Source organism: Podarcis muralis, chromosome 15, assembly GCF_964188315.1.
Source record: "Podarcis muralis chromosome 15, rPodMur119.hap1.1, whole genome shotgun sequence".
Taxonomy (NCBI): Eukaryota; Metazoa; Chordata; class Lepidosauria; order Squamata; family Lacertidae; genus Podarcis; species Podarcis muralis.
This window is the reverse complement of record NC_135669.1, coordinates 20,143,676-20,171,238: the sequence shown is the minus strand read 5'-3', so window position 1 is coordinate 20,171,238 and position 27,563 is coordinate 20,143,676. Positions and strand designations below refer to the sequence as shown.

General features: G+C 43.7%; 2 protein-coding genes across 2 annotated transcripts in view; one reads left to right on the top strand and one right to left on the bottom strand.

The window, feature by feature from the left end:
- Positions 1 to 3,976: 3,976 nt before the first annotated feature.
- Positions 3,977 to 27,563, top strand: part of BCO2 (beta-carotene oxygenase 2) — a 73,653-nt gene continuing 50,066 nt past the window's right edge. Inside the window, exons 1-2 of the mRNA XM_028707866.2 lie at positions 3,977 to 4,405; positions 6,321 to 6,422. Coding sequence (XP_028563699.2) covers positions 3,991 to 4,405; positions 6,321 to 6,422 — 517 coding nt within the window. The 5' untranslated portion in view covers positions 3,977 to 3,990. The remainder of the gene's footprint in view (positions 4,406 to 6,320; positions 6,423 to 27,563) is intronic.
- IL18 (interleukin 18) lies at positions 18,160 to 23,818 on the bottom strand. The gene is made up of 4 exons (XM_028707871.2): positions 23,715 to 23,818; positions 22,467 to 22,619; positions 20,478 to 20,620; positions 18,160 to 18,812 (listed from the first exon to the last, which is right to left on the bottom strand). The coding sequence occupies exons 1-4, from the start codon at positions 23,782 to 23,784 to the stop codon at positions 18,573 to 18,575; spliced, it is 606 nt and encodes a 201-aa protein (XP_028563704.2). The 5' UTR covers positions 23,785 to 23,818; the 3' UTR covers positions 18,160 to 18,572.

Genomic DNA, 27,563 nt, shown 5'->3' with positions numbered 1-27,563 from the left:
GCATCCTCACCAATTTCCCACTGAAATTCCCACCATGCCTCTGGGGAAACCATGACTATTAAAGTACTTATAAAACTACTAAGTTTGTAGTGTAGGTAATTCATCATTCCCTCCTTTTTCTAAAAGTGGTCCATTGTAAACTCAAGACGCACAGGATTAACAGGCTGGTTAGAGTAAAGGGTTTTGGACCTTTCCCCTCTTTCCTTATCCTTAATGGTCACATCTTATCTTCTCACAGTAACATCCTCTTTTATCAGCCCCTTGATCTTTTCCCCTCCGCCTGGCCTCCCTGCACAAATACAATTGCCTGCCATCACCCCATATCTGGGGAATAGTGAACAGAATGCCACATTGTTCTGTCCTACATTGTGGCACCAGTGCACAAAGCTTATTTTTGAAAGTAATTCTAATGTGTTGCTGTAAAAAGCAAAGCAACTCAAGTTATTTTGACAAAAACAATTATTTTTTAATATGTGCAAGGTATCAGCATGAATAAATTCAGATAGTCCGCAATAACAAACGATGTTGGTTTCACCCAACGGCAGTCACAATGAAGAGTCTTTATAATAGCATTTAAGATTTTATACACCATTGTGAACATGCACTGATGATTTTGGAAGTGGGGGAGATGAGACACTCTTAGATCAGAAAGGCATTGTGAAAGGGGTGGGCTTCAACAATAAATCTGAAGAACAGCACACTCACTATAAATGGAATTCCAACTTCTGGAGGGAGGATGGCAGAGTGAAGGATCTATACCTGTTACTGGCCTTTAAGTGCAAGCCAGGAAATCCTAAGTTACATTTGCAGAACTTGCAATCAGCACTCTGGCACAGATCTAGAAAGCTCTGTTTGAAAGCAGCTCTTTCCTCAAATGGCAGAACATGTGTTTTGCAGGGATAAAATATGCTGACCAGGTTCACAGGTATTCATTAAGAAATGTGCTTTGATACAAATTGGCATGCTCGGAGAATGAAACTGAAGCAATATAAACTCCAAAATAGAGAATGGGAGGGCTGAATGGATTTTGACTGCAATCATTATCAGCAGCAGTAACTACTGTACAAATTAGTTTCGAGCCGGAAAGCAACTTTCTGTTCACATCAAATGGAGGAGGAAAGAGTACACAAGAGAGCCTATGTGAGCTATAAGATCCCTCAAAGAGGCTAATAAATGGGGACAAAAGAAAACAGCTCCTCCGGCAATGAGTTTACAATTGCTCCCCCCTCCCCATTTTTTCCTAAGATTTCCTGAAAACATTTCTACCTTTGAGAGAGAATTTTAAGAGCATGCTATTTAGTGTGAGGGTACATGTTATCCCTGTTATCCTGCATTGGGAAGAAAGCAAAGCAGTTAACTTTTTGCTACAGAGTCAATTTGTTTAGACAAGTCTTGATTTATTAGCTTGAAAGGAGCAAAGATTTTGTTCTACGTGACCCAGTCTAATGCCACTTGGGCATGAACAGTCATGTACAAATGGCTCTTCAAGCATTGCTGCACTGAGGTAGAACAACTGACAGAGTAGGGGTCCAGTGAAAGACCTGGATCTTGTTAAGTCCGTTGACCAAAGGGGACTCCACCATGCGGTAGTCAATGGCCTCCTTTCTGTATTATCTGTGCAAAGCGATTGGTGATGGACAGTGTTGTGTCTATGAAGCGGTTGACGCAGTTGGCGAGGCAAGTTTCTGTTCTGGAGTCCAGCTTGGAACCTGGCTTGTCAACACATTTTTCCCAGCAGACCTCCATGAAGTTGTGAACCTGGAGTAGGGAGTGGCAGAGAGAGATGAGAACGCATACAAGTATTAACAGCACTCCCCATTAGGACCAGCCTCTTTCAATTCCACTCACAACCTTCAACATGGCAAGTTTCCATTGCCCTCTGCGAAGGGTAACCAGAGGCCCCATTTCCCTCTCCAGCTTGGTGTACATGTAGCAGATATCCCTGCAGTCGTGTTGAGCTTTTGATGGCACAACATAGCTACAGGGGAGCCTCACACCCTCAGAAAGTGAATCTGGCTGTTTGGGTGATGTGTGGCATAGGCCCTTGTCTTGCCCATCTAAAAAACCCATCCCTCCAAAAGTATGGGTTTAGTGGGTAAAGTAAGTGAGGCTTTAACACATATTCAAAAAAAACCAGCACATCTGAAACACTCCCAAATTTGAGAAATACATTCCAGGATCTGTGTACAAAAACCACATTTCCCACAGACATCCATACAGCATGTACACATGTAGCTAGTAACATTGAGGACAATGACACATACCCCAAAGCTACAGAAATCACAACAACCGAGGATCAATGAGTCCCACCCCCCCCCCAATAATAATAATAATAATTATAACAACACAGTGGTACCTTGGTACTTGAACGGCTTGGCTCCCAAACAAATCAGTTCCCAAACGCCAAAAACCTGGAAGTTGAGTGTTCTGGTTTGGAAACATTTTTTGGAAGCTGAACGTCTGATGCAGCTTCTGCGGTTTCCAATTGAGTGCAGGAGGCTCCTGCAGCCAATTGGGAGCTGCGCCTTGGTTTTCGAACCATTTCGGGAGTCTAATGGATTAAGTTCGAGAACCAAGGTACCACTGTAATAATAATGGAGGTGCATACTCTTCAAAGCTCTGTTTATCATTTCTTGAGTATGGGTCAGTGGTATAGTTTATGCTCTATGGAAAATGTCCCGTGTTCAATTCTTTTCCAGTGGAAAAAAAGAGGTAGGGCCCTGGAGAGCTGCTGCCAATCTGAGTGGACAATACAGGGCTAGATAGACAAATAGTCTAACTTGGTATAATATAGCTTCCTACATTCTTGTGGGGAACTTTTGGTGTGAGAAACTGAGATATCTGGCAGAGAAGCCTGGAACTGGCCATTTAGAAGCATCTGGGCTAAAAAAATCACTCCTCTATTTCTCACAGCAGAGCTGAAGCGAAGCCGTAGGAGATCACTCCCCACCCCAAACACACATCTGGGAGGAACTGTCTTTGCCACAGTGGTGCAGCATGAGGCTATGTTCCAACAGCCCAGTCCTATGCCTATCTACTCAGAAGCTAATCCCACTGAATTTAATGATGCTTCCCAATCTCGCATGCCTCAAAAGTAGTATTTGTGAGAAGGGGTTGCAATTCTAGCAGATCCCACCCTCCGAATGAATTCTGGGGAGGAGGTTTAAGGTATAAGAAGGGGCAGAAGGTCTGGGCGAAGAAAGGGTATAAGGCAGGCGCAGCCATTTCAGAAAGCCCAGCCACCTTTAAAGCCTTCTAGGCAAAATAATACTGTAAAGTAAACTATAGCTCAGGTTTCTTAACAGGAGGGTGGATCCAGTCTGGATTCTCTTAATGGAAGCAGGTATAGTAAATAAGTGCTGTTTGGAGGACAGGCATGGTAAACCTCAAGTCTGAGGGTTCTCCAGGACTCTCTCTGGCCCTTTGGACCCTACAAGGCCCTGCTTAAGTGCTTCTTTCCTGGGCCAGAAGGTGTCCTTGAACTGGGGCAATGTCTTTCACTTGCCTGGATAGAAAGGGGTGTGTGCAGAAACCTCTGGCTTTTGTATGGCTGCAAGGCAAATGCTACCGTGCAAAGTTATGGTGCCACACTGGTAAGAAGATCCCAGAAACTTTCCCAGAGGGAACATGGCCCTGGGGCTCAAGAAGGTCCCTAGTCCCTGGTTTCCCCCCAAAAAAGGAAGGGGAGAAGAGCTCAGAAAGGGCCTTAGAAAGGAGCGGGGTGGGGTAAAGGGGCGTGCTACTAGGCATCTGTCAGACCCGCAGGAATGAGGGGAGAGGGAATTACAATTAGGTCTGAGTCGTGGATACGCATGTGGGTTCAGACGAGACAAAAAAGTTCGTAAGACGGTTGCTCTGGGCGGGGTGTTCCATGGAGAAGAGGCCAGGTTCAAGCCCCCGCCCCACTCAGCCAGCCACTCCTCCTATTTCAACCTAGCCGATCTCGCACGGTTGTTGTACCTCCATGCACACGCACACGTATCTCGCGGCATGTACCTGGGCGGCGAGGCGGGCGCGCTGCTCCTCGACGGCCACCAGGCGCTGCAGCTCCGAGACGTCGGCCTCCCTCTCCGGGTCCTCCATGGCGGAGCCTCTGCCCCGCGGCCTCCCCGAACCGAGGTGCTACGAAAAAAAACCCCTCGAAACAAGGACGAAGGCAAAGGCGAGGACCGCCCTCCCCACACCCGCGAGCTCAAGGGGTCGACCGGAAGCGGCGCCTCGTTGACCGGAAGCGCAACGTCACGCTTCCGGTTCCGGGGCAGCGAGTGCCCTTGGGCCTTATCCCTCCCCCTCTCAGAGCGGGAGGGCACGAATAGGCAGAAGGGGGACGGTGAACGGTGCAAAATGGCGGCGGGGCTGCTGCTGCTGCGGGCGGGGCTGGGCAGACCCCACGGCGGGGGAGTCGGTGAGTGAGCGGAGGGGGACGGGGGGCGGGCCTGACTTGCCTTCTGCCTCGCAGGGACTCGCCCTTGTCTCTCCTCCCTGTCTAAACTGACATTTGAGAACGGAGGAAGCTGCCTTGTACGGAGTCCAGACCTTTGGTCCACGTAGCTCGGTACTGTCTGCACTGACTGGCAGCGGTAGCTTTCCAGGGTATCAGACCAGGGAGTCCTTTCCCCGCCTTGCCAGGGGGCGCTATGGAAGGGGTGAACTTGGGACCTTCTGCCCGCAAGGCGGGTGCTTTGCCCTTCCCCATAAGGCAGAGGGACATAGGGTACTGCCTCGTCCTGAGTCAGACCTGTAGCCTAGCGCACTGTTGTCTGCACTGGCTGGCAGCAAGGGGTCTCTCTTCTTAGTCCCGCTCCGAGAAGCTGTAGAGGATTTCACCTGGGAGCTTTTGCATTGCAGGGCACGGGTGGTTCTGCCACTGAGCACCCCACCCCCCTCCAGAAAGCCATTTTTGGGAACAAAATAATATATATTGGTACTGGTGGTTCCTTGCTTGTTTCTCCTCCACTGCTGTCTCAGTGGTATTTGTCCCTGTGGCCGGGAAGCTTTTCCTTTCAGGTCTTCTTTCCTGGCTGCAACTTTTGTCCGCTTCTTGCTGTGTTGCATGGAGCTGTAGCTTTATCCTTTTGAAGGTGACTCTCTTTTGAAGCAAGAGGCAAGCTTTGGGGTTCCCTAGATGAGATACCTGGTTTTCTTTCTCCCTTCTTAGGAAAGGCTTCTTTATCATTGTGGTCCTTAGGCATTTGCTAATGTCAGACTAATTTGCTTTGGTAGCTGCATTTTCCTTTGCTTTCTCTTCACTCTATACCTGCTAACCTTCCTGCTGTAGCTCACAAGCAACTTACTCTCCACACCTTTCTGCTTCAAGAATTTCATTGGGGTGTTGAAAGGAGCATGTCTTAATAATTAGAATAGAGACTGAGATATTTCTCCTATGTTAGTAAAACACGTTTTTACTAAAATGTGTTTTGTGTGATAAACAGAGACAATTTTGTGCAGATCAGAACAATGCAGCTTGTTCTTTCAGATGTGGAAGAGCAATATTTAATTACCAATTGTAAACACACACACACACACACACAGAGAGAGAGAGAGAGTTCTAATTACACATGGAAGTAATCAACTTGCAATACATGAGTGCCCCAAGGCATAGAAAATATTAACCAGTATCGCTGCTGCCATCGCAAACCCTTGGTCACATACACTTTGGGATGTTGTGCAGCAGCCTCTAAGATTATGCACTGCCCATGTAACATGTGACCTAAAAGCTAGCATGTGAGTGGAGAAGAGGGTAGTTTACCTTTCTTTGCAAAGAAATAAGAGCATTGAAAGGGGACATGCATTGACCTAACTGTTCTCTCTTTTGCTCACACTGCTACCTACCCATACCTCTTTGTTTGTGCAATATATGGAAATGTAGGTTTGCACAATAAGATTTTGGAATGCATCCAAAATTCCAGTGAAGCATATCTGGAGGACATCTTGTCCATCTGTTATCCAGCATCCCATCTATACTAACTTATGGGCTGCTTCACACATGCATGTTCATAACTTGAACATGGGAGGCTTGGGACCCCCTTTTGTTGCCATGTGAGGCGGTATCTGGAGGATACTTATATACTGATACCATACTGACTTCTTGTATCACCTCTCTGTAGATTCTCATAGTGGATTTTCTTGTCATTCAGTGGCTGAGAGAGCTGTATCTCTTTTCAGTTTCCTTTGTTCCTAAGAGCTTCCCTTCTAAAGTCTTTTTTTTTTAATATTAGCACGTCATTAGTACTTATTATTGCATGCATAAACACTTTACTCGAGTCTGAGGATTAAAGTCCTCTTCCACCTTGGTTGAAATTTGCCTGCTCTACCCACAGTTCTCCTGAACAAGATTGTCTTCACCAGACCAGCTGTTTGTGTTGCAACTGACAAGCGCCATCCTCTGACATGTAAAATCCACACATCCCCCAGGAGTTTAGGTAGGTCTTTCTTGGATTCCTTTACCGTGCTTTTGTTTCATGTGGCCATGCAAAATAGTTGATGTGTTTTTTCTCTCTGTAGTTATGACAGTCATCCTCAACTTGGCAAGCTAAAGCTAGAGACATGTTAGAAAGAATTTGCTTTCTGTAGTTCACCAAGTGGTAAATGAAATCATTTTAATGACAAATTATTGTCATTGACAGTTCTTTCAGTAACAAATTATTCTTTTTGAATTTACTTCACTCTTCCCTGAAGGCTTGGGGTAGATTAATAATTATGGGAAAACTCCATTCCTTTCAGTTATGGAGCTGAAGCTTCTAGTCTTGATGGTTGCAGAGGAGTACATGGGAGTGTGTTGGGAGTGTCTGAAAAGCCAGAAAGTTGGGAAGAGAGGGTCAACTTGGTGGAATTTCAGTTCTCAGCATTCCTCTGTCTCCTGCCTGAACCATGCTGGTTCCATCCTACACACTTCAAACATGCACCCCAGACAATGGCTGTTGTTTTCCTGTCTCCTACTTTCCCAATTTATTTATTTTTTCTCAAATGTATATGTTGCAAAGCTGTGTGTTTACATGTACAGAAGATGTGCACTCATTTTATGCAGTTTGCTTTATTTGCATCCTTTTATTCTGAACTTGAATGATGTGGTGAACAATCTTGGGACATTGAATTGCATCCCTGAATGTAGTGGAGTCTCAGGCTGTTCATATAATGGACAGCTGTGATCATCTGCAAAAGGGGAATCTGTTCTCTTGGGTTGAGAAAGAAACACTATTTTGCTCTCCTGCTTGCCATGCAACCTCCTTCTGTTCCATAACGGTCCATAGACAATTATGTACTTCGTTGCCTCTGGCCTGTTTTAAATAGGACAACTAACTGGATGTTTGGTTTTCAAGTCTGTTGGAATTCATGGGAACTACGCAACAGCCTTGCAGTAGATGAGCCTACAATTAAGAATGCATTTGGGTGCAGTTTTTTTCAGAGGCTGGCTGAGGCCCCATGTGGTGTAGAGCGCGTGGTAACTAGACCTAAGCTGTTTCACTCAAAGGTGTTCTCTTATAGAGGTTTTTTAGCACTGACTAGTGCTCCTGTCCCAAATGCATTGCATAAAAGTAAGCCATTTTGGAGTCTGTGTTGTGTAACTACTTTCATGTAATATATCTTGAAATAGGTGCCTTAAAAGTAACCCAGCAAGGATGGATGAAAGCAGAACAGTTGTCCACTTACAGCTCTCCTTGCAAACTTAGCACCTTAGTGCAACCTGCAGATGTTTGTTAATACTTTCAGAGTCAAAGCTTGTGCTTTAAAGATGTAGGTGGTGATGGAAAAATACACTTGTGCCGTATCTTCGACCATCTGCCTTTGTAATTAAACACTCTTGCTTTTGACATGTGCCAATTCAACTTTTCACAGTTAGTCTTGAATGAAGCTGGTGTTTTCCCTGGTGTGTAATAGTTCTTTTCTAGTCCATATATAGTAGTTGTGGCATTAGTTGTGTTGTCTGTTGCATCTGCTAAGTTCCTGCAGTTTGTATGCAGAATTTTAAATAGAATCTGGTGTTCTTGCTCACAACTTGGATTTTTGGAAATTTCATCTCTTACCGTACCAGGTTTTTTAAAAGCAAGTTTCTAGTCCTCATGGCTATGGAGATATGCTTGGGTGCACCCAGGTTGTGTGTGCAAAAGCTTCAATATTCAGGGGGTCAGGCTTATGTATTCCCCTCTCCCAAGGCTACCTGCCCCTCCTTTCTCAGCTCAAGTCATATTCTTCTTCCAAGACACACTCAACCATCCCTCTGTCACCTGTAGATTTACTTCTGCCACCAACTTGCTACATCTCCACAAAAAAGAAGGTATGCAAATATCCACTGTTCAGTTCAGAATAATGCATGCAAATGATTGATAAGCAAATCTGCATAAATGATGTTTGGACTCCTGATTTGGTTGTGGGAGGCTGGGAGAAGGGTTTTTTTTTGTGTGCCATCAAATTATTGTTTATATTCTTCTACCTTGAGAGCCACTTTGGGCACAGTTGTGTGTAAAAGTGGCATACAAATAATTAGATGAATATATTTAAATATACTATTTCTATGCATCTTGAAGGGCCGGAAGAGAAGACAAAAAAGTCTTTACCCTTCCACCCAAATCAGTGTAACATTGGTAGCAAACTGCCTCCATGTGTGATTGATGCTGGGAATAAATGAATGTCGGAGGCAAGGTTTTTGTGCTTTTTTATGGGGTTATGTGGCCTGGTTACCTCCTTTTCCTTGCCATCTGTTTGACCTCAGATCTGGGGCAATACTTCAGTTCTGCCAACATTAATCAGTTACCATTTCCTCTTTGGAGGCTCAACTGATATGATCATTGGCATGAAGAAGCCAACTGTTGTCGAATTTCAGGAACCTTTCGGGGAATGGAGGAGACCTATAAATCCAACTAGCTTGCATTGATTTGTTGACAAATGTTGAATCATTAAAGGTACCCTTTATTCATTCCCAGCTCTCGAGCAGCCGTTCCTGGAGATTATTAACAGTGCTTCTTCTCTCCCTGTAGCTGGTTCCAAGGCTGCCTCTCTGCACTGGACAGGTGAGCGAGCAGTCAGTGTCCTCCTGCTTGGGCTCCTGCCTGCAGCTTACCTGTATCCTGGACCAGCCATGGACTACTCGCTGGCTGCCACTCTCACACTCCACGGTCACTGGTGAGTAAGGAGGGAAGCAACCCAACCGGGATTAATTCCTGCTGCCTCTCCTGCTCAGTTCAGAACCCTGGATTGCAGTGGGGTCCAGAGGCTGGTTTCTCTGTGCTGTTTTGACTCTGTAGCCCTGGAACTTGCTTCATCCCACCATTCCTTCTGAGATCTGGACATCTTTCAGGCGTGGTAGCAAGTTCATGAGAGGCTCAGGTGGCCTCATTGGCATGGAGTGCCACCTTCAACCAGCTTCAGCTGGTGGCCCAGCTGCACCCCTGTCTGGTCAGAGATAACCTAACTTCTGTTGTTTATGTTCTAGGTTACCTCTAGGTTAGATTACTGCAAGACGTTCTACACAGGGCTGCCTCTGAAGGCAGTTCAGAAACTCTGCTGGTGCAGAATTCAGCAACCAGGCAGCTCACTGGGCAAGATGGTTTGAGCATATAACACCAAACCTGGCCTGACTGCACTGGTTGCCAGTTAGTTTCCCAGCCCAATTCATAGTTCTGGTTGTGACCTATAAAGCCTTAAATGGCTCAGGACTGCAATACCTCAAGGACTGCCTCTCCCCATATGAACTGATCAGGACTCTGAGATTATCCTCTGAGGCCCTTCTTCATGTGCCTCCTTCATGAGAGGTTCTGAGGGTGGCAACATGAGAATGGGCCTTTTCTGTAGTGGCTCCCCATTTGTGGAATGCTCTCACCTGGGAGCCTTCGTCACATCTCTTTTGACTCCGGGCAAAAGTGTTTCTCGATAGGCCTTTGGCTGATAATGTTCTATGGCCCTTTTAAATAGGTTTTGTAGGAGAGGGATTACAGTATTGCCTTGTTTTTGTTTTGTTGTGTATTTTTATCTTGCGAACCGCCCTATGATCTTCAGTTGAAGGGTGGTATACAAATTTAATAAATAAACAATAAATAAATAAATAGAGTGTGAAAGGGTTGGGGGAGATTCTTGGCTTGCCACATTGCTCAACTAAAGATGAGTCTGTAAACAACAGCAGGGGTTGCTGTAACCGAGGGAGCTGCCACTTCCCTAGAGATGCACAGGGACCTCTGTGCTTTATTTCTGGCATGGAGAGTGTGCCGCTCTGCAGATCTTGTTGGGCTCCCATCAGTCCCAGTCAGCATGGCCATTGGTCAGGGATACAGTGGTGCCTCGCAAGACGAAATTAATTCGTTCCGCAAGTTTTTTCTTCTTGCGAGTTTTTCGTCTTGCGATGCACGGTTTCCCATAGGAATGCATTGAAAATCAATTAATGCGTTCCTAGGGAAACCGACTTCAGACCAGGTCCGGGGACAGTCTGTCCCCCGACCTCTTCTGAAGGCTGGGGGGGGGGGACAAGGGCTTTTCTTCCCACCCCCAGCATTTTAAAAAACCCTCCCGGGAGAGGGTTTCTTCCCACCCCCAGCATTTTAAAAGCCCTCCCGGGAGAGCGGAGAAACGCGCTGCGTTTCTCCGCTCTCCCGGGAAGGCAGGCAGGGGGGACAAAGACATTTGCCCCCCGCCCTCCTTCAGAAGAGGTCCATGACCTCTTCTGAAGGCTGGCGGGGGCGAAAGTCTTTGCTCCCCCCCGCCTGCCTTCAAAAGCTGTCCGGCCAAGGCTTCGCGGACCTCTCCGCAAGCAGCGGCAGCGCTGCCGCTGCTTGCGGAGAGTTGCCGGCATGCCGAAGCCTGCACGCGCTGAGATCAGCGCGCCCAGGCTTCGCGGACCTCTCCTGCCTTCAAAAGCCGTCCGGGATAGCGGGAAGCGCTTCCCTGCTATCCTGGACTGCTTTTAAAATGCTGGCGGTGGGGAGCAAAGCCTTTCGGCCCCCGCCAGCCTTCCTGGACCTCTTCTGAAGGCCGGAGGGGGGGGGGAAAGGCTTTGCTCCCCACCGCTAGCATTTAAAAGAGGTCCCCGGAGATTTCCCTATGGGCTTTCGTCTTGCGAAGCAAGCCCATAGGGAAATTCGTTTTGCGAAGCGCCTCCAAAACGGAAAACCCTTTCGTCTAGCGGGTTTTCCGTCTTGCGAGGCGTTCGTCTTGCGGGGTACCACTGTAATGGGAGTTGTAGTCCCAAGAGCATCCGGAGGGCACCAGGTCCCCCAGTCTTGCAACGTTTGAACCTACTTTTCAGTAAAATTGTTACAAATTGGTTGCATTGGGATTGGTCCTGCCTCTGAATGCCAGATGCTGGACAAGCAAGCAAGAAGCGTTCAAGCCCCACGTTGGACGAAAGATTCCTGCATTTGCAGGGGGTTGGACTAGATGACCCTCAGGGTCCCTTCCAGCTCTATGATCTTTCCCCATGCTCTGCTTGTAGGCTTCTCAGGAGCATCTGGCTGACCGCTGCTGGAGGCAGAAGCTTTTAGTCAATTCTTACGGCTTCTCACTTTTGCTCTCTGCCTTTTCCAAATGCTGTCCTAGAAATTTTCTCTCCCTTCCTGGGCTTTTTGCAAGCCTTTAGAAGCATTTTACAATTAGAGTTTACAAGCATTCCCAGGAATATGCCATATAGAGGTTTATCCATGTCTGTTGGTTGACTTAACGCTAGAGGGCAGTGTGGAGCTTCAGAGATCCAGTTTGGTCCTGAAAATATGTAACTTGCCAGTGAAACAATGTAAGAATAACAGTTCATAGAAATGGCCATCCCCAGCCAGCAGTACAGCAGAAGCAGCTATTCTCTCCCAAAGGTCCCCCCCCAACAACCCAAAAAAATTACTTGCCATCAGAGGGAGAGAAGAGCAGAAACTACACACACTTTCCTGGGGAGGGCATTTCACAGGTGGGGAGCCAGCAGTGGGAAAGCCTTGCTTTAGTAGTAAACCTCCTTAATTTCAGAAGACCAAAGAACCTGGAAGTGGTGCTTTGATTTCTGCATCCAGGCAGATTCCTATTGAGACAGGAGGTCCTTCAGGTAGCATATTATATTTTTGTAGGTCAATACCAGCATTTTGAACTGCACCCAGAAGCCAACTAGTTAATTGGCAAACTGACTGTTGTTGGGGTTTTTTAATGTTTATTAGAAATTTGCAACAACAACAAAAGCTCTTAAGAGTTTACAAGATTACAAACATTATAAATTGATTATAGAACGTTTATGCAATATAAGGGGGAGAAACAGGAAAGGGAGTGACCCATAAAAGACTAAACAAAAAGCCATTCATACAGTAGCTCAGCAAATTTAAGGTATGTTCATTACAGAGTAAAAATTTTACACAGAGAAGAAAACATACCATAGACATTTGTTTTGGAAGTAGGATACATCAGAGGAAGACCTTGAGAGTGAGGGTGGCTGTTCCTCTCCTGCAAGATAAGGCATCTGAATTCTGGAACGGGTTGCTGGTAATGGAACCTGTTACTGTGGAGGAGGAGCTTTTTTTGTTTTCTTGTTAAAAACTCTGTTGGTGTTTTTCTCAAGCTCAGCACTCTCTGCACTTTGACTGCGCTCTCCTTTGTTTTCAGATTGTACATGCGTAGATGAGTCGAAAAAGCCCGGTACACAGTTTTTCATGGCTCTCTAGTGGCTGTGGTGGCTCATTGACCAGAAGTAATGTATTTAGCATTAACTCTGGAAGTGTAAACTCGATTCTGACCAAACTAAGCCTCCCAGAGCAAAATATACACCAGGAGGCTTTGTTTTGTGTCCTAGGCTCTTTTTTAAAAAAACTCGTCTACACATGTAGTATCTGAAAACAAAGGGATGCGTTGGTTGCCAGATGTGAAGTATATTGGCATTGTTTTCAGCTCTTCTACTCCACTACCTAGTCCAGCATTCTGTTTCCATAGCGGCTAACCAGATGCCACTGAAAAGCCTATAAGCACAACAGCACACTCATAACCCCCAACAGCTGGCATTCATAGACATATTTATTATACCGGAGGCTGTATTCTGCGTGGGTTTGTCTAATCCCCTTCTAAAGGCATTCAAGATCAGTGATACCAACCTTAACCTTCTGTTGAATTGGTAATTCCTGAAATAATAGTGCAGTCTTGGAATGCCTGGCTTATGAATTCTTGGCAGCTGATTAAAGGTGCCAGGGCTGTGTTCTGCTGTGCTTTTCGCTGACAGTGCTGTTTGTTGTGCCCATAGGCAACATGTCTGCAAGAGCTGCTGTAATACTCCTTGGCACTCCTCCATAGGCTTGTTGCGTAGTGATTGGTTTAATGCGATGCTCCTAAAATACCTTTCTGCTTCGGTAATACAATCAGTCATTCAGCACAACCTGTGCTCCTTCTGACTTGCTTAATAATGCTATCTGGATAATTCGTGAAAGCAGTTGTGGTTCTCAGTTCCATCAAGGTTAGATTTTGAGCTTTTCTCTTTCCCACTGATACATTTCACACCTGATCTCAGCAATGATAACTGTCCAATTAAGAAGGCAAAGAATGTTTCTTTTGCGGGGATGGAAAGGGGTTGATCTTTGATGAAGGCAGCCAGCACCCCTCTAAGGGGTGTGTCAGTTGACCAGAAGGGGTGCTGCTTTGGTGATCAGCCAGTTCCTATGGCGAATACCCTAGAAAACATTTGAAACTATGTTGGGTTGAATCGTCTTCATTTTTAGCTTTTTCTTCTTCCTTGTAGGGGCCTTGGGCAAATAGTAACTGACTACGTCCATGGAGAGACATCTATTAAACTGGCCAACACTGGCCTCTACATGCTCTCAGCGCTCACCTTTGCTGGCCTCTGCTACTTCAATTACCACGATGTGGGCATCTGCAGGGCTGTGGCCATGCTGTGGAGCCTCTGAGGTACAATACGTCACCTACCGGCAACATTCAACGATTGTTCACCGCTGCCTCTGCTTCATTGTATTATTGGCGAGTCATTGAATGAGGGAGAAATAGCAACAGGGGGTCCCACGCTGCATATAGCAGAATGACTTGGGGAAAGAGGCATCCAGATAGCCATTCATCAAATTGTGGGGATCTCTCGCTGAGAAATGAGCTAGGCTTGAAACAGGCTAGAGAGCTCACAAAGATTTGGTGTTAACGCAAAGGGCAAACTAGTAGTGATTGTAGCGGCAGCCTTTTTTTGTATGGCTGACCCTTTCCCCTGTCAAATGGCAGCTTGGTTTCAACAGGTGCAGCAGAACTGGTCTTGAATTCCAGTCACTTGGGTTTTTTTTGGTCCTGATATTGCAATTAGTGGATTGTGTACACGGCATCTTGCATGGTGCTCAGGCTGGGCCCTAAGCAGTTGCTGTGCAAAAGGGAATTTTTCTTTCTTTTTTTTTTAATTGATGTACAATAAAGAATTTACAGAACCCTCAGCTGTTTGATTCTGAAGTCTCTTTCTTTGAAAATCCTTTCAGTTGTCTCTGATGTTGCTTAGCTTTAAAAAAACCCACAATCCCTTTAAAAGCTAACAGCACACTGTGTCCTCTCCTACTACTACTACCAAGGCAGTTAGCACTTTAAATAAAATAGTTAAATTTTTATTTGGAAGATAAATCAATGAATGCTTTAGTTGATTGATTGGGGTTGTGTGCTAAGAACTCCTTTTGTTTTTTTTGTCCTTTGAGTTGATAGAATGAGAATTTAAAAAGAAGATACCAAAGGTGGTAGCTTATGTTGTAAATTGCCTCTCAATCCATTTTATCCCCCAAATCCACCTATTTTGAGGTTTAGAATTGGGCATTCATTGCAATGGACAGTTAAGATTCAAACAATAATAAAAATATAGTAGAATTTCAGATAACTTGTTCTCAAACTGTTAAGGTCAAAAGCAACACTTTTTATTGAGCCCAACAACGAGTAGGGATCCAGTCCAACGGGCACAGTGCTGTTTGCAGTGATATATTAAGAAACATGTTTTAAACTGTCATATACGAGTCAGACAATTGCGCCACCAAGCACAGTATTGGCTGCTTTCGACAGGCTGTGACTTCTGGAGCTCTGGAGCAGAGAGGGATGTCTTTCTCCCCCTTGTTGCCCAAGAAATGCTAAGGGGAGAGCCCTGCAACTTTCGCTGAGCATGTGCTGCAGCACTGAGCTATGGCCTCTCACTTGGGAAAATTGCCCCAATAAAGGAAAAGGATCCCTGGACAGTTAAGTCCAGTCAAAGGTGACGGGTTGCGGCGCTCATCTCACTTTCAGGCTGAGGGAGCCGGTTTTTGTCCACAGGCAGCTTTCCAGGTCGTGGCTAGCATGACTAAACCACTTCTGATGCAACAGGACACTGTGACAAGTGCCAGAGCGCACAGAAATGCTGCCGCAGCGGTACCTATTTATCTACTTGCACTGGCGTGCTTTCAAACTGCTAGGTTGGCAGGAGCTGGGACAGAGCAACAGGAGCTCACTCTGCTGCAGGGATTCGAACCGCCGACTTTTTGATCTGCAAGCCCAAGAGCAGGCATAGGCAAACTCGGCCCTCCAGATATTTTGGGACTACAACTCTCTTCATCCCTAGCTAACAGGACCAGTGGTCAGGGATGATGGGAGTTGTAGTCCCAAAACATCTGGAGGGCTGAGTTTGCCTACGCCTGCCCAAGAGGCTCAGTGGTTTTGACCACAGCGCCACTCACATCCCTAATTGCCCAAATATTCCTTAATTAGCTGACTAATCTCTTCTTTAGCAACATTTGAAGTATATGGAAAAAGAGGACCTTGGCTCAAGTTCCCTGCTTCATGTTTTCAGACACCATCAAATGTTACAGAAAAGGCACTGGAGACTGGGAGATGAGATCCCATCATTTGCTGCGTCACTTGTTGCAGTCTTCAGTTTAAACCTAATTATTCAGTTCTTGGAGAAGCATGGCGTTTTTGTCTCAAGACCAATGACGAGTGCAAAAGGCCTTGGTGGGAGGACAACTCACAGAACTGCCTCCCAGCGATGACTCACTTGAGTCCAACAGCTCTGATGCTCATAGCTGAGAGCTGTCTGAAGCAGGGATTTTCCCAGAACAGTGAATGACCTTAAACTCCCATGTGTGAACCAAGGAGTTTGAGACAGGTTCCTGCTTGTTCCTGCCTTCCCTGTTTCCGCCCCCACAATGCATTTCCATGGTCACAAGGTCTAGAAACTTGCTTTAAAAACAAACCTCAGATTTTCAGGTGTCTGTACCAGAAAACACTACAAAACTGCAGAAACCAACAGCTCTTTATCTATTTGCATTTCTTTTGACTTCATTGCTTTTGCTTAATTGATTTCCTCACTGGCAGTGGTTGGACTTAACTCTTGGTTTGTAGCTGAAATAGCCTTATTCCTCATTGCAAATCTCTCCTTTGTGTTAGGGCTTGTCAAAGTTGGCTGTATTGTTTAATGCCCTTCCACTTTGATTTAAGGCCCTACTGATGGGCTGTATGGCAGAATGTCAGTGTCCATGTGGGTCTGAGGAGATGGAAATTCTCTTTCACATACCTTTTCGTGGAAATTCTGCAGTGACTTACGTGAAGCACTTACTTGTCCATTGCTTATATTAATTTTATATTGTTGTTTTTGTTCACCTGCCCTTCACTCTAAGGTCCTGGGGGGTTACAACATTAAAACACAATACAGTGGTACCTCGGGTTAAGAACTTAATTCGTTCTGGAGGTCCGTTCTTAACCTGAAACTGTTCTTAACCTGAGGTACCACTTTAGCTAATGGGGCCTCCCACTGCCGCCACGCGATTTCTGTTCTCGTCCTGAAGCAAAGTTCTTAACCCAAGGTACTATTTCTGGGTTAGTGGAGTCTGTAACCTGAAGCGTATGTAACCTGAGGTACCACTGTATAAAAAACTGTGTAACCTACAATCACAGAACTATTAGCAGATACTACACCTTTCGTGACAGAGAAGGCAGATAAATATTTTGCTACCACTCTTAAAGCGTATAACAAACAGAGCAAATTATCTGCATGTTACAATACTTAAATTGTTAAAATATTTAACTTTGTAGCCTTCATGCAATTTGTCTGTACAAACACACACACTAAAGGTGAAATGGTTTGATAATAAGTTCCTGTATTGCCTTTGGAGAAGGGCTGTGTCATCATTAATTTTGGCTCTTTCCTTGAGTGGTGTTGCTTCTAGCCTCTTCATTTGGTGCATTAAATGGAATTTTTAGAGCCGCCTTCATCAAGCTGGTGGTTATGCTCCAGATGTTTTGGACTACAACACCCATCAGCCACAGCCAGCTAGCTGTGGCTGATGGGTGTTGTAGTCAAAACATCTGGAGCATAACCACCAGCTTGGTAAAGGCTGCTTTGGAATCTTTGCAGTACTTCCTTTGTGTGGTGCGGACTTGAAGATGTGTAGGAGTTTGGATGAGTTTTTAAATGTTGTGTTGATTTATAAAAGCAGGTTAGAAAAACACAGTTTAAAAATCATAATAAACTAGCTATAAGTAAACAAGGTGACATTCAAACAGAAACTGGTTTAAATCAAATTGCTGTGTTTTTAATAGGGTAACATCTAAACTGATCCATGTTTATCAAGGTCTTCACAGCATGTGTTGATTTGCAGCTGCAAGAGATTTCCCCAGTCTGTCACCTTCACACAGCCAATTTTTCTCAGGAAGAAAATCTATTGTTCGTAGTTGCTTTTGCTGAAGTGGTAGAATTTGTTGCATAAATGTATTTCTTTGGTGACAAATGTTGAAACTTGTAGCGGGGAGGTCAACCTGCTGTTTTTAAACTGATTGGAATGGTTCTTAATAATAAGTTGAACCCTTTTAAAAATGGGATACATTTTGTTACAGAGCTGTTTTAATTACTTGTCTCTGTGAAAATGTGACTAGACGCTTACTCACATTTTTCAAGGATAAGGCAACAGAGATGGTCATAAATGAGTCATTGTGCGTGTATCTGATGATACAATGAGGAAGCACTTGCACATAAACTTCTTTGTGTGAATGACATAATTATTTCAGCGTCTGTAGAGCACACTGAGGAAGTTCTGGGGTCAATCTCCAGTAAAAAGATTTTAGGTTCCTAGCTGGCAAAGGCCCATATTTGATACCTCAGTTGGTTCTGGACTAGGTGGATCTCATCTGCTAAAAGATGGCTTATTGTACATCTATACTGGTTAATCATGGGCAGGAACACAAATTCATGAGAAAAAGGCAAGACGCAAAATGGTATGAAGATGCAGGAAACTTTACTAAGAGTTATAAAATGCCCAATGTATTTTATTACGCAACTTTCTCAGGAGCACTGAATAGTAGGCCTTAGTCCAAAATACTCTGTACAAAAATATTCATCAACTCAAATTGCGTATAGCATTCACAGTCATGAAACAGACACTTAGAAAAGTGACACAGAGAGCTTTATAACAAAATATTTCTTTATACTGCAAATCCCGCGATCCTATAAACCTTGTGTGTTTTTTCTTCGGGGCTCTTTAGTGTGTTATACAGATATTCCAAGATTTATTTATTAGGGATGTGATGTTTTTCATTACAGTATTCTATATTATTTGTTTTACTTGTTTGTATTGTTTGTTTGTTTGTATTCCATTTCTAGTATTTTTTTGCTTATGTTTTTCTTGCGATGGTTATATTTTTCTTCTGGGAAGTGGGGAAGTATGTAGCTTTATAGACTCGTCTATTCCATCGATTCTCTTTATCACCAGTTGTGTGACTCTGTCCCTCTCATTTCTCTCAAAGGCAAGGAAGTAGCCTTGCTCCAGTGAGGACTCAAATCTGTAGAATTGTCTGTCAGCTTTGGAAAATGGGGTTTTGAAGAATAGCATATCACTTTTTTCTCCTGGAATGAATTCTGGGATGTCTCTTGGCTGGAAAGAAGGAAGATTAGAAATGTATTATCTTAAAGAAAGTTCAGAATCTTGCAAACAGTGTCTGAAGCAAGGCCTTGATCAAACCACCAAACACAGAGGCAAAAGAAGGCCAGAGAGACCTCATACTAAACAGCCAGTTTAGGAAGGCTTCTCAGTGTTTGAATAAAATATGCCTCTCTGTAATTTAAGACCCTTGTTGGAGAGTAGACTCAAGCAATAGGATCCTGTCACTGTAAGTAGTTCTGGGAACTGGTTAATACTTCGATATGTAACTCACATGGAAAATGCAACACTGTAGATGCTCATCAGACAGTTTCACATGACCATGACTTGGCCCTGGTCGCTCCATGCTCTAGCTGTGATTGTGCACAGTGAGATGTAATACAACAAACCACAGTTTGTTGTGATATCTGAATTTGTGCTAGCAGACAAACCATGGTTTGTGAATGTCCATGAAACCAGGATCTGAAACCTGGATTGAGAAGCTGGTGTGCATACAACTGTTGGGAAAAACTGGTTTGGTGTTACATGTGAACCTGCTTTTTCTGTGTAATTTGAGCATATGCACAGAGACAAATGGGACTACTTGATATTATTTAATCTACTTAAAATATTTTACTGGGCTTTTCCAAAGTTGGTCCCATTTCACTTACACTGGTGCTCAATCATTGGTCCATTCTGCCCCATTTTGTACTTATTATTTAAAATAATAACTAATTTTGAACCTTTTTTTTAAAAAAAACAAACTTTGTTGATAAACTCATGGCTAATACAGAAAAAAAGTTAAATTTGGACATGATTTGCCTCCAGGAAACACACATTGCGAAGAAACGCAGAAGGATTTTTATTAATAAAAGATTGGGAAAGGATTTTGTAGTACATACCAAAAAAAGAAGAGAGAATTGAAAAAAGCAAGAAACCTTAGAAGAAATAAAAAGAAAAGAAAAAGAATAATAAACTCCCCTCGAAAAGAGATTGTGAAACAGGATATTAAGATATTGCAAACACAGTTCTCATTGATAATAAATCAAGAAATAGAGTGGGAAATTAAATATTTAAAACAGAAACAATTCAAACAGGCTAACAAACCAGGGAAACTATTAGCATGGCAAATAAAGAAAAGACAAGGAAAATCCTGTATAAATAAAATTAATATAGGAGGCAGAGTTGTGGGAAAACCCTAAAGAAATAAGAGATTTTGTGAGTTTTTATACAGAACTATATTGAGTTAATAAATGTAAGGAACTGCAGAAAGAAGAGGAAGGCAGTCAAGTTTTGAAATGTTAAAATGATTGTAAAACTATTGAAATGTATATAACCGAAAATCATAGATTAAATAATAATAATAATTTACACACATTATTTTATGTGTTTTCTCAAAATACATAAATTTCAATTCTTTTCATGCACTTTCCTGTGAAATATACGTCTTATACACATTTTAATCATAGCATACGTATTTTTGGAACGTATATGTTTCAATGCACAAGGAAGTTTGGGACTGTCAAACTGGGTCAGTCTGCTGCGAAAAGATCACTCAGCCAATTCCTCATCCATCCCTTCTTGACCTGCGCAAGCCCGTCCTAGAGAGTCAACAAGGCTGCAACGTTAAAGGTACAGAACTTTAAAAGAGAGTCTTTATGGCAATTGGCAGTGGCTTACCCTAAACACCACCCTCATGTTGCTACCGTCTTTCACGATTTGCATGATGTAAGTTTCACCGTTCCACTTTGTGCTGAAGGCCACTGGAAGTCCTCTCAGGTTGGTGTCTTGGTAAATGTGAATATTCAACGAGATTCCAGGTTCTGTGCACAAAGGACAATCGGGCACCTTTTGAAAAAGTCTCTAGCAGTGGCTAACAAAGCTCAGAGCTGAGTGCCTACAATTGCACCACTTTCCTTGAGGTTTATCGCCTACTGTCAACATCATTCATCACCCCTTCCCTTTGATTAAGTGGGCACAACTTCAGTAAGATGTGATGTATTCAGCATGCTGGATTTCTGCACCAAGAAACCTCAAAAGTGTGTAACCTTGTGCTGGCGACTCAAAAGCATTTGACCAGCAGTAGAGGAGTCTCTTGAGAGTCCCATGGACTGCAAGAAGATCAAACCTATCCATTCTTAAGGAAATCAGCCATGAGTGCTCACTGGAAGGACAGATCCTGAAGCTGAGGCTCCAGTACTTTGGCCACCTCATGAGAAGAGAAGTTTCCCTGGAAAAGACCCTGATGTTGGGAAAGATGGAGGGCACAAGGAGAAGGGGACGACAGGGGACAAGATGGTTGGACAGTGTTCTCGAAGCTACCAGCATGAGTTTGACCAAACTGCGGGAGGCAGTGGAAGACAGGAGTGCCTGGCGTGCTCTGGTCCAGGGGGTCACAAAGAGTCGGACACAACTAAACGACTAAACAACAACAACAACAACAAGAGCATGTGGCCTTTGTTGATTAACTGATGGTCTCTGCCTTGTTTTTAGTGAAGGCTGGAGCAAATATTCAACACTTCTACAAGAGCAAGCAGAGGTCGCTTGCTTAAGACAAGCTGAATCAGGAGGCAATGGGGGCTGACCAGATATCTGCATAAAACTGATGGCTTTTTAAGAACATGATATATGATCCTTTCCCCCCAGTTTGAACTTAAGTGTACTGCTGGGTCAGACTCCATCTACTCCAGCATGTTGTTCTTATGTTGGCTAACCAGATGTTCTAATGAGAAGCTCAGAAGCAGGTCATGAGCACAATACAGTGGTACCTTGGTTCTCAAACTTAACCCGTTCTGGAAGTCCGTTCCAAAACCAAAGTGTTCCAAAAACCAAGGTGTGCTTTCCCATAGAAAGTAATGCAAAATGGATTAATTTGTTCCAGACTTTCAAAAACAACCCCTAAAACAGCAATTTAACATGAATTTTACTGTTTAACGAGGCCATTGATCCATAAAATGAAAGCAATAAACAATGTACTGCAGTCACACAATCAATCAATCAATCAGTAGCTGAACTGGGTTCCACACAGACACAAAACAAAAAAGAGCTGCAAAAACAAAAGTGCAAAATAAGTAGCAAAACCAGACAGACCTCAGCGTAACACTCAAAACAGAAGTGTGGCACTCAAATCGTCAACGTAACACTCAAACCAGAGCACGTTTGGCTTCTGAAAAAAGTTCGCAAACTGGAACACTCCCAGGTTTGTAGTTTTTGGGTTCCAAGTTGTTTGAGTACCAAGGCATTTGAGAACCAAGGTATCACTGTAGTACCCTTTTACTTGTGATTCCCCCCAAAAGTTGTTTTTCTGTATTTCATCAAAGAGGGATGTGGTGGCAGAGCTATGAACATTTACAGGTATAGCTCAGTGCACCTTGTAAGACAACTAGTGGTTTTTAACTCCATGTGCTCCAAATGCATTTCCTGTTTAATATAGGTTGTCTTTAAAAACTGCAATGGATTCACAACTCCCCTTGCACAACTTGTTCCACTATTAAACTTCTCTTATCCTTACAAAGCTATTTCCTAATGAGCAATCTAACTGTACACACCTGCAGTTGTTGTTTTTAAATGTTTTGTTTTGTTCCTGAATACAAGAAGCAAGAGAAAAAATAAGGTGGGATAGGTGACACCGGTTCAGACTTCAAGGAAGGGTTGGAAATATGACTGTACCGTTTCTCATTTCTTCGTCTGTCATGGGCTCAAATGCTGCCGTGGCATCAGCATCATCCTCTGGTCTCACGATGAGCACGTGATTTTCTTGGTTTCGGAAGATCTGTGCTGCCTTGCATTTTTCGGATTTTTTAAAGCTGTCTGCTTCTAAACCTTTCAAGAGACATGATAAATGTGGATTCAGAAGGAGGGCTGTAGATTTTTCTCTTCCAGAAAGTAATTGTTTGGGAAAGATTGTAAGGTTTGAGGTTTTATCGTGTTTTTAATATTCTGTTGGGAGCTGCCCAGAGTGGCTGGGGTATAAATACATAAATAATTATAATAATAATAATAATAATAATTGCACCTCACATGAGTGCTTTGAAGTGGGGCGATTGTCTAACGCTTGAATGTTGAATTAACTTTTCTTCAGGCAGGTTCACCCTTGAATCAATATTTTCAGCAGGCCTAGATCTCGTCCCCTCCCCTCCCCAACCATATTTTATTACACCACGTGTAAGCACTGTTCTTCCTCTCTTCTTCTCTTCTGAGATCATTTCTCACTATTAAGCCACTGTTTCCCATTACACCTGAACTGGGAAACTCGGAGCACTGCTCCTAGCCAGAAAGGATATGAAACCACTCACTAACCCTGGTTTCATATCCTGTTTTATAAATGGAAATTAAACCACAGTTTCCCTATTCGGAAGTAAGGGGAAACACTGCCAATAAGACTTGATTGATGTGCTGAAGCTGAGTGAGGATTGACAATGAAAGATGTGGTCACAACACTTGTTCTCAGTTTAATAAACCATAATTCTGGACTAGGATTATAATCTTTGAACTACATCGGTTCCACCTCTTGATTATTATTTTTTGTTCTTTTGTCTTGGGTAACACAGCACTGTATACAATTGCTGTTATATTGGTGCATAAATCTGATTGGCTGTGCTGTTATACGTGATTTAATTTCCTGAAAGTTTGGTGGCCTTGCATCATGTCTTGCACGAGACCACGGCCATTCTTGCTATGTGATGTTCAGCTGGGCGTGTGGAACCACTTGATCTTATTAATTCATTGCTGAAGTTAGAAAGCAAAGCTGACAGTGGGGAAATGGCCCAATACTGATTTTCCACAGCATTTGATTAAATGGGGGGAGAAACCACCTATCCCATAAAGCCGCAATTCTCCATACAAAAGTGTAACACCACAAAACATTGGCACAACTCTTGTTTGTTGAGTAATTTATAACAGAGAATTTACAACTACCTTCATCTTCTGTTCCAGCCAAACCACGAACAGAGTAGGGAGAGAATGGGAAAATGTTGTTAGAGCACATCCAGACAGTTTATTATTTGCTAGCTGGGTGTATTCTATACCCCCATCCCGCTGAATACAAAGGAATTAATATTTATCCCCCCCAAAAAAATCCTTCCTCCTATTACCAATTAGATTAGAACAGGGGTTGTCAACCCTTTGGGGCCTATAGGTAGAGCTGGCCCAGGACATTTTGACTCCTGAGGTAAACCACAAAATGACACACACACACAGCCAAAAAGGGAAGAAGGAGTGAATGGAGATCTACATCAGGAATGGAGGGGATAAAGATCTACATTGTGGCACCAAAACTGCCTTCTATTTGCCAAGAGGTTACTGTGGAGCAGCTGCCAAGAAGGCAACGGATCTGGCCTCCAAGGAGCATGCCACAGCTGTTGCTGCTACCGTGGCAGCAGCAGCAGCAGGTGATGCATTTCTTGGAAGCCAGATCTGCTGCCCCAAGGATCCTGCCATCTGAGGCGGGCACCTCACCTTGCCTCATGGGTGGGCTGCCCCTGCCTGTGGGTATACAGTGGTACCTCGGGTTAAGAACTTAATTCGTTCTGGAGGTCCATTCTTAACCTGAAACTGTTCTTTTTAAATATTTTATTATTAAAATAATTCAACATTAATACATACATATTACAAATATACAAACATACATTTCATACAATCCTTAAAAATATTCATACATACCCACACTCAATCCCACAGATACTTCCTTTTGCCACCACCATCCCTCACCCCTGACCTCACCCTTGTGTTAGACTTCCAATCTACTCACTTGCAATTTCTTTCCACTTCTCTTACTTTCTTTCACACATTTTTAAACCAACTTTTTTACTTCTTTTTCTGTTACACGTTGTTATCCATCTTATTTAGTATTTCGGTATTTATAACGGAACTTGTTTATTCTAATAGGAGTTCTGATTTTTCAATATGATTTTGCAAGTATCCTTTAAACACCTTCCAGTCTTTGTCTATCTTCAACCTGAAACTGTTCTTAACCTGAGGTACCACTCCTGCTGCCGCCGCACCGCTGGAGCACAATTTCTGTTCTCATCCTGAAGCAAAGTTCTTAACCCGAGGTACTATTTCTGGGTTAGCAGAGTCTGTAACCTGAAGTGTATTTAACCTGAGCGTATGTAACCCGAGGTACCACTGTAGTCATTTGGGGGTAGGACCCTGATTATGGCCATAGCAATACCTCTGCAGAAAATGAAACCAAAATAATCCAGGCGAGAGATACCTTCAAAAAAGAGGGTCCCATCATCTTCAATACGCAGTGGACACATCTGAATTATATCAGCCATCTTTGCTCTTTAGGAGTGGGGTAGGAGGAAGAAAAGTGTTAATAATATGTATCAGTTTTCTATAGAGTGTTCCAAGGTACATGATGCCTTTCTGCTCCCATGCTCAGGTGCTCCACAACGTAGTGTGGCAGAACTGTTAGAGACACACACACAGAATTCAGGCAACTGGAATTAGTACCATGGCTGCTGACCAATGAAAGGGTTTTTGGGAGCTGTAGTCCATAACACATGGAAGTCACAGAGTTGGTGAAGGCCTGCACAAAGCGAGTTGTGAGGGATGTAGTGGCTGCATATTTCTCGTGAAAACTATGAAGGAAGGTTTCCTACTTCTCTGCTACAGAACACTGACCTTTCTTGTTTGCAATGACACCACTAGATTATTAATAACACTGGGCAACAATTTTTTACTTTTTGAATGTTGTCTAGATTTCTACAACTGATTTAGGGTATTTTTGCACTGCTGAATCAGGAAATGGCATCCGTTTCTCTCCATCAGGTCAGGTTTACTGTAAACTGAATGGTGGGCATTGATAAAGGTAAGTACACATAAATTGCATGTTGCTTCACCATTTTTCAAACTTCAGGGCTTGAACTTCCGTTTCTTGGAACTCCTGGAATGCTCAGCGGCAGGGAGGTCTCTCTTCAGAGTCCAACAGTAGTCAGCCATCATCACTGCATCCTAGCGACCCTGATACCTGGTCTCCATCTCTTTCATGTCCTGATGGAATCTCTCCCCCTGCTCGTCACTCATTGAACCCAGGTTCTCAGGAAACAGGTCCATATGTGAAATTAGGTAGTGCATCTTGACGCTCATGTTGCAGCCCAGGTTTCTGAAAGCAGTCAGCATGTTGTTGACAAGTTCTGCGTAGTTTCTGGCCTTATTGTTGCCAAGAAAGTTCTTCACTACCAGAACAAATGCCTTCCACGCTTTCAGTTCCACTTCTTTCATCGACTTTCCGAACTCTGGATCTCTGATGAGCTGACGGATCTGACTGGATCTGAAAGATGCCAGCTTTCAACTTCTCCATGGTCAGTCCTGGAAAAGCCTGGCACAAGTAAGTGAAGCAGTCACCATCCTTGTCCAGAGCCTTGGTGAACTGCTTGATTAAGCCAAGCTTGATGTGCAGCGGTGGGAAGAGTATTCTGTCTCTGTCCACCAGAGGGTCGTTGATGACGTTCCTTTCTTTGCAAGGCACCAATTCCTCCTGCACAGGCCAGTCCTTCTTCGTGTAATGCTGAGCACGGTCCCTACTATCCCACATGCACAGAAAACATGGGTACTTGGTGAAGCCAGACTGTTGTCCCAACAAAAAGTTCACCATCTTCAGGTCAACACAAATAAACCACTTATGCTGATCATAACCAATTTTCTCCAGCATATACTTCACCGCTTCATAGTTCTCCTTCAGTGTACTCAAGTGAGCCAGGGGTATAGAGGCAAACTGGTTGCCGTTGTGTAGCAGAACACATTTCAGTGATCGCTTGCTGCTGTCAATGAACAGTCTCCAATCTTTGGGTTCGTACTGTGGCACTCCAAACTTGAGCAGAAGCTGTGCAATATTTGCACAGTACACCAAGTCCTTCTCTTCCAAGAAAAAACGGAGGCACTCTTGATGCCTGTTGCGGAAGAAGCTGATGCGAGCACTGTCAGAGAGGAGGTTTTTTTCCTTCAATCTGGATGCCAACAGTTCGGCAGAGTCCTTTGACGAGCTGAGGTCGCGAACTAGATCATTCAACTCCTTTTGGGAAAATGGATGTGGAGCATCATCTTCAAGAACCACTTCTTCTTCTTCATGTCCTTCAACACTGGAGGCATCTTCGTCACTAATGTCAGGAAGTTCTCCGAAGATAGGCACTGGAATTTCATCACAATGAGCTACAGGACGATGTGCTGATTGAAGATCAGGATACTTGAAGCTACTCCTGTTCTTTCTGTTGATCCCACCAATTTATGGAGCCGCACCAATTTATGGAAGATTTCGAGGTTTTATGACTTCAAACTGATCCCTTTTCGACATAATCACCCAAAACTATCAGACCTGAATACTTCTTGTCATTAAAATAATCATTTCCAATCAAAACAATTATTCAACATGGCATTTTATCCCCACCAACTTCTTCTAAAATGCTCCACACAAGTGTACATGTGAACAAAAACGTAAAAAAACGGCATGTGGCCATAGCTCAAAAACTTGACCTGATTGAGCAAAACCAATGTGATTTTTGGATTCAGCGTATCAGATTCGTCTTAAATCAGCAGAAAAAACGCAGACAACAAATTTGTTGTTGACCAGTGTAATAATTTACATAGTCCAGAAATGTAATGGATACACAAATAATGTAAAAAAAGGTAAAGGACCTCTGGACGGTTAAGTCCAGTCAAAGGCAACTATGGGGTTGCGGTGCTCGTCTTGCTTTGGGCCGAAGGAGCTGGCGTTTGTCCACAGACAGCTTTCTGGGTCGTGGCCAGCATGACTAAACCGTTTCT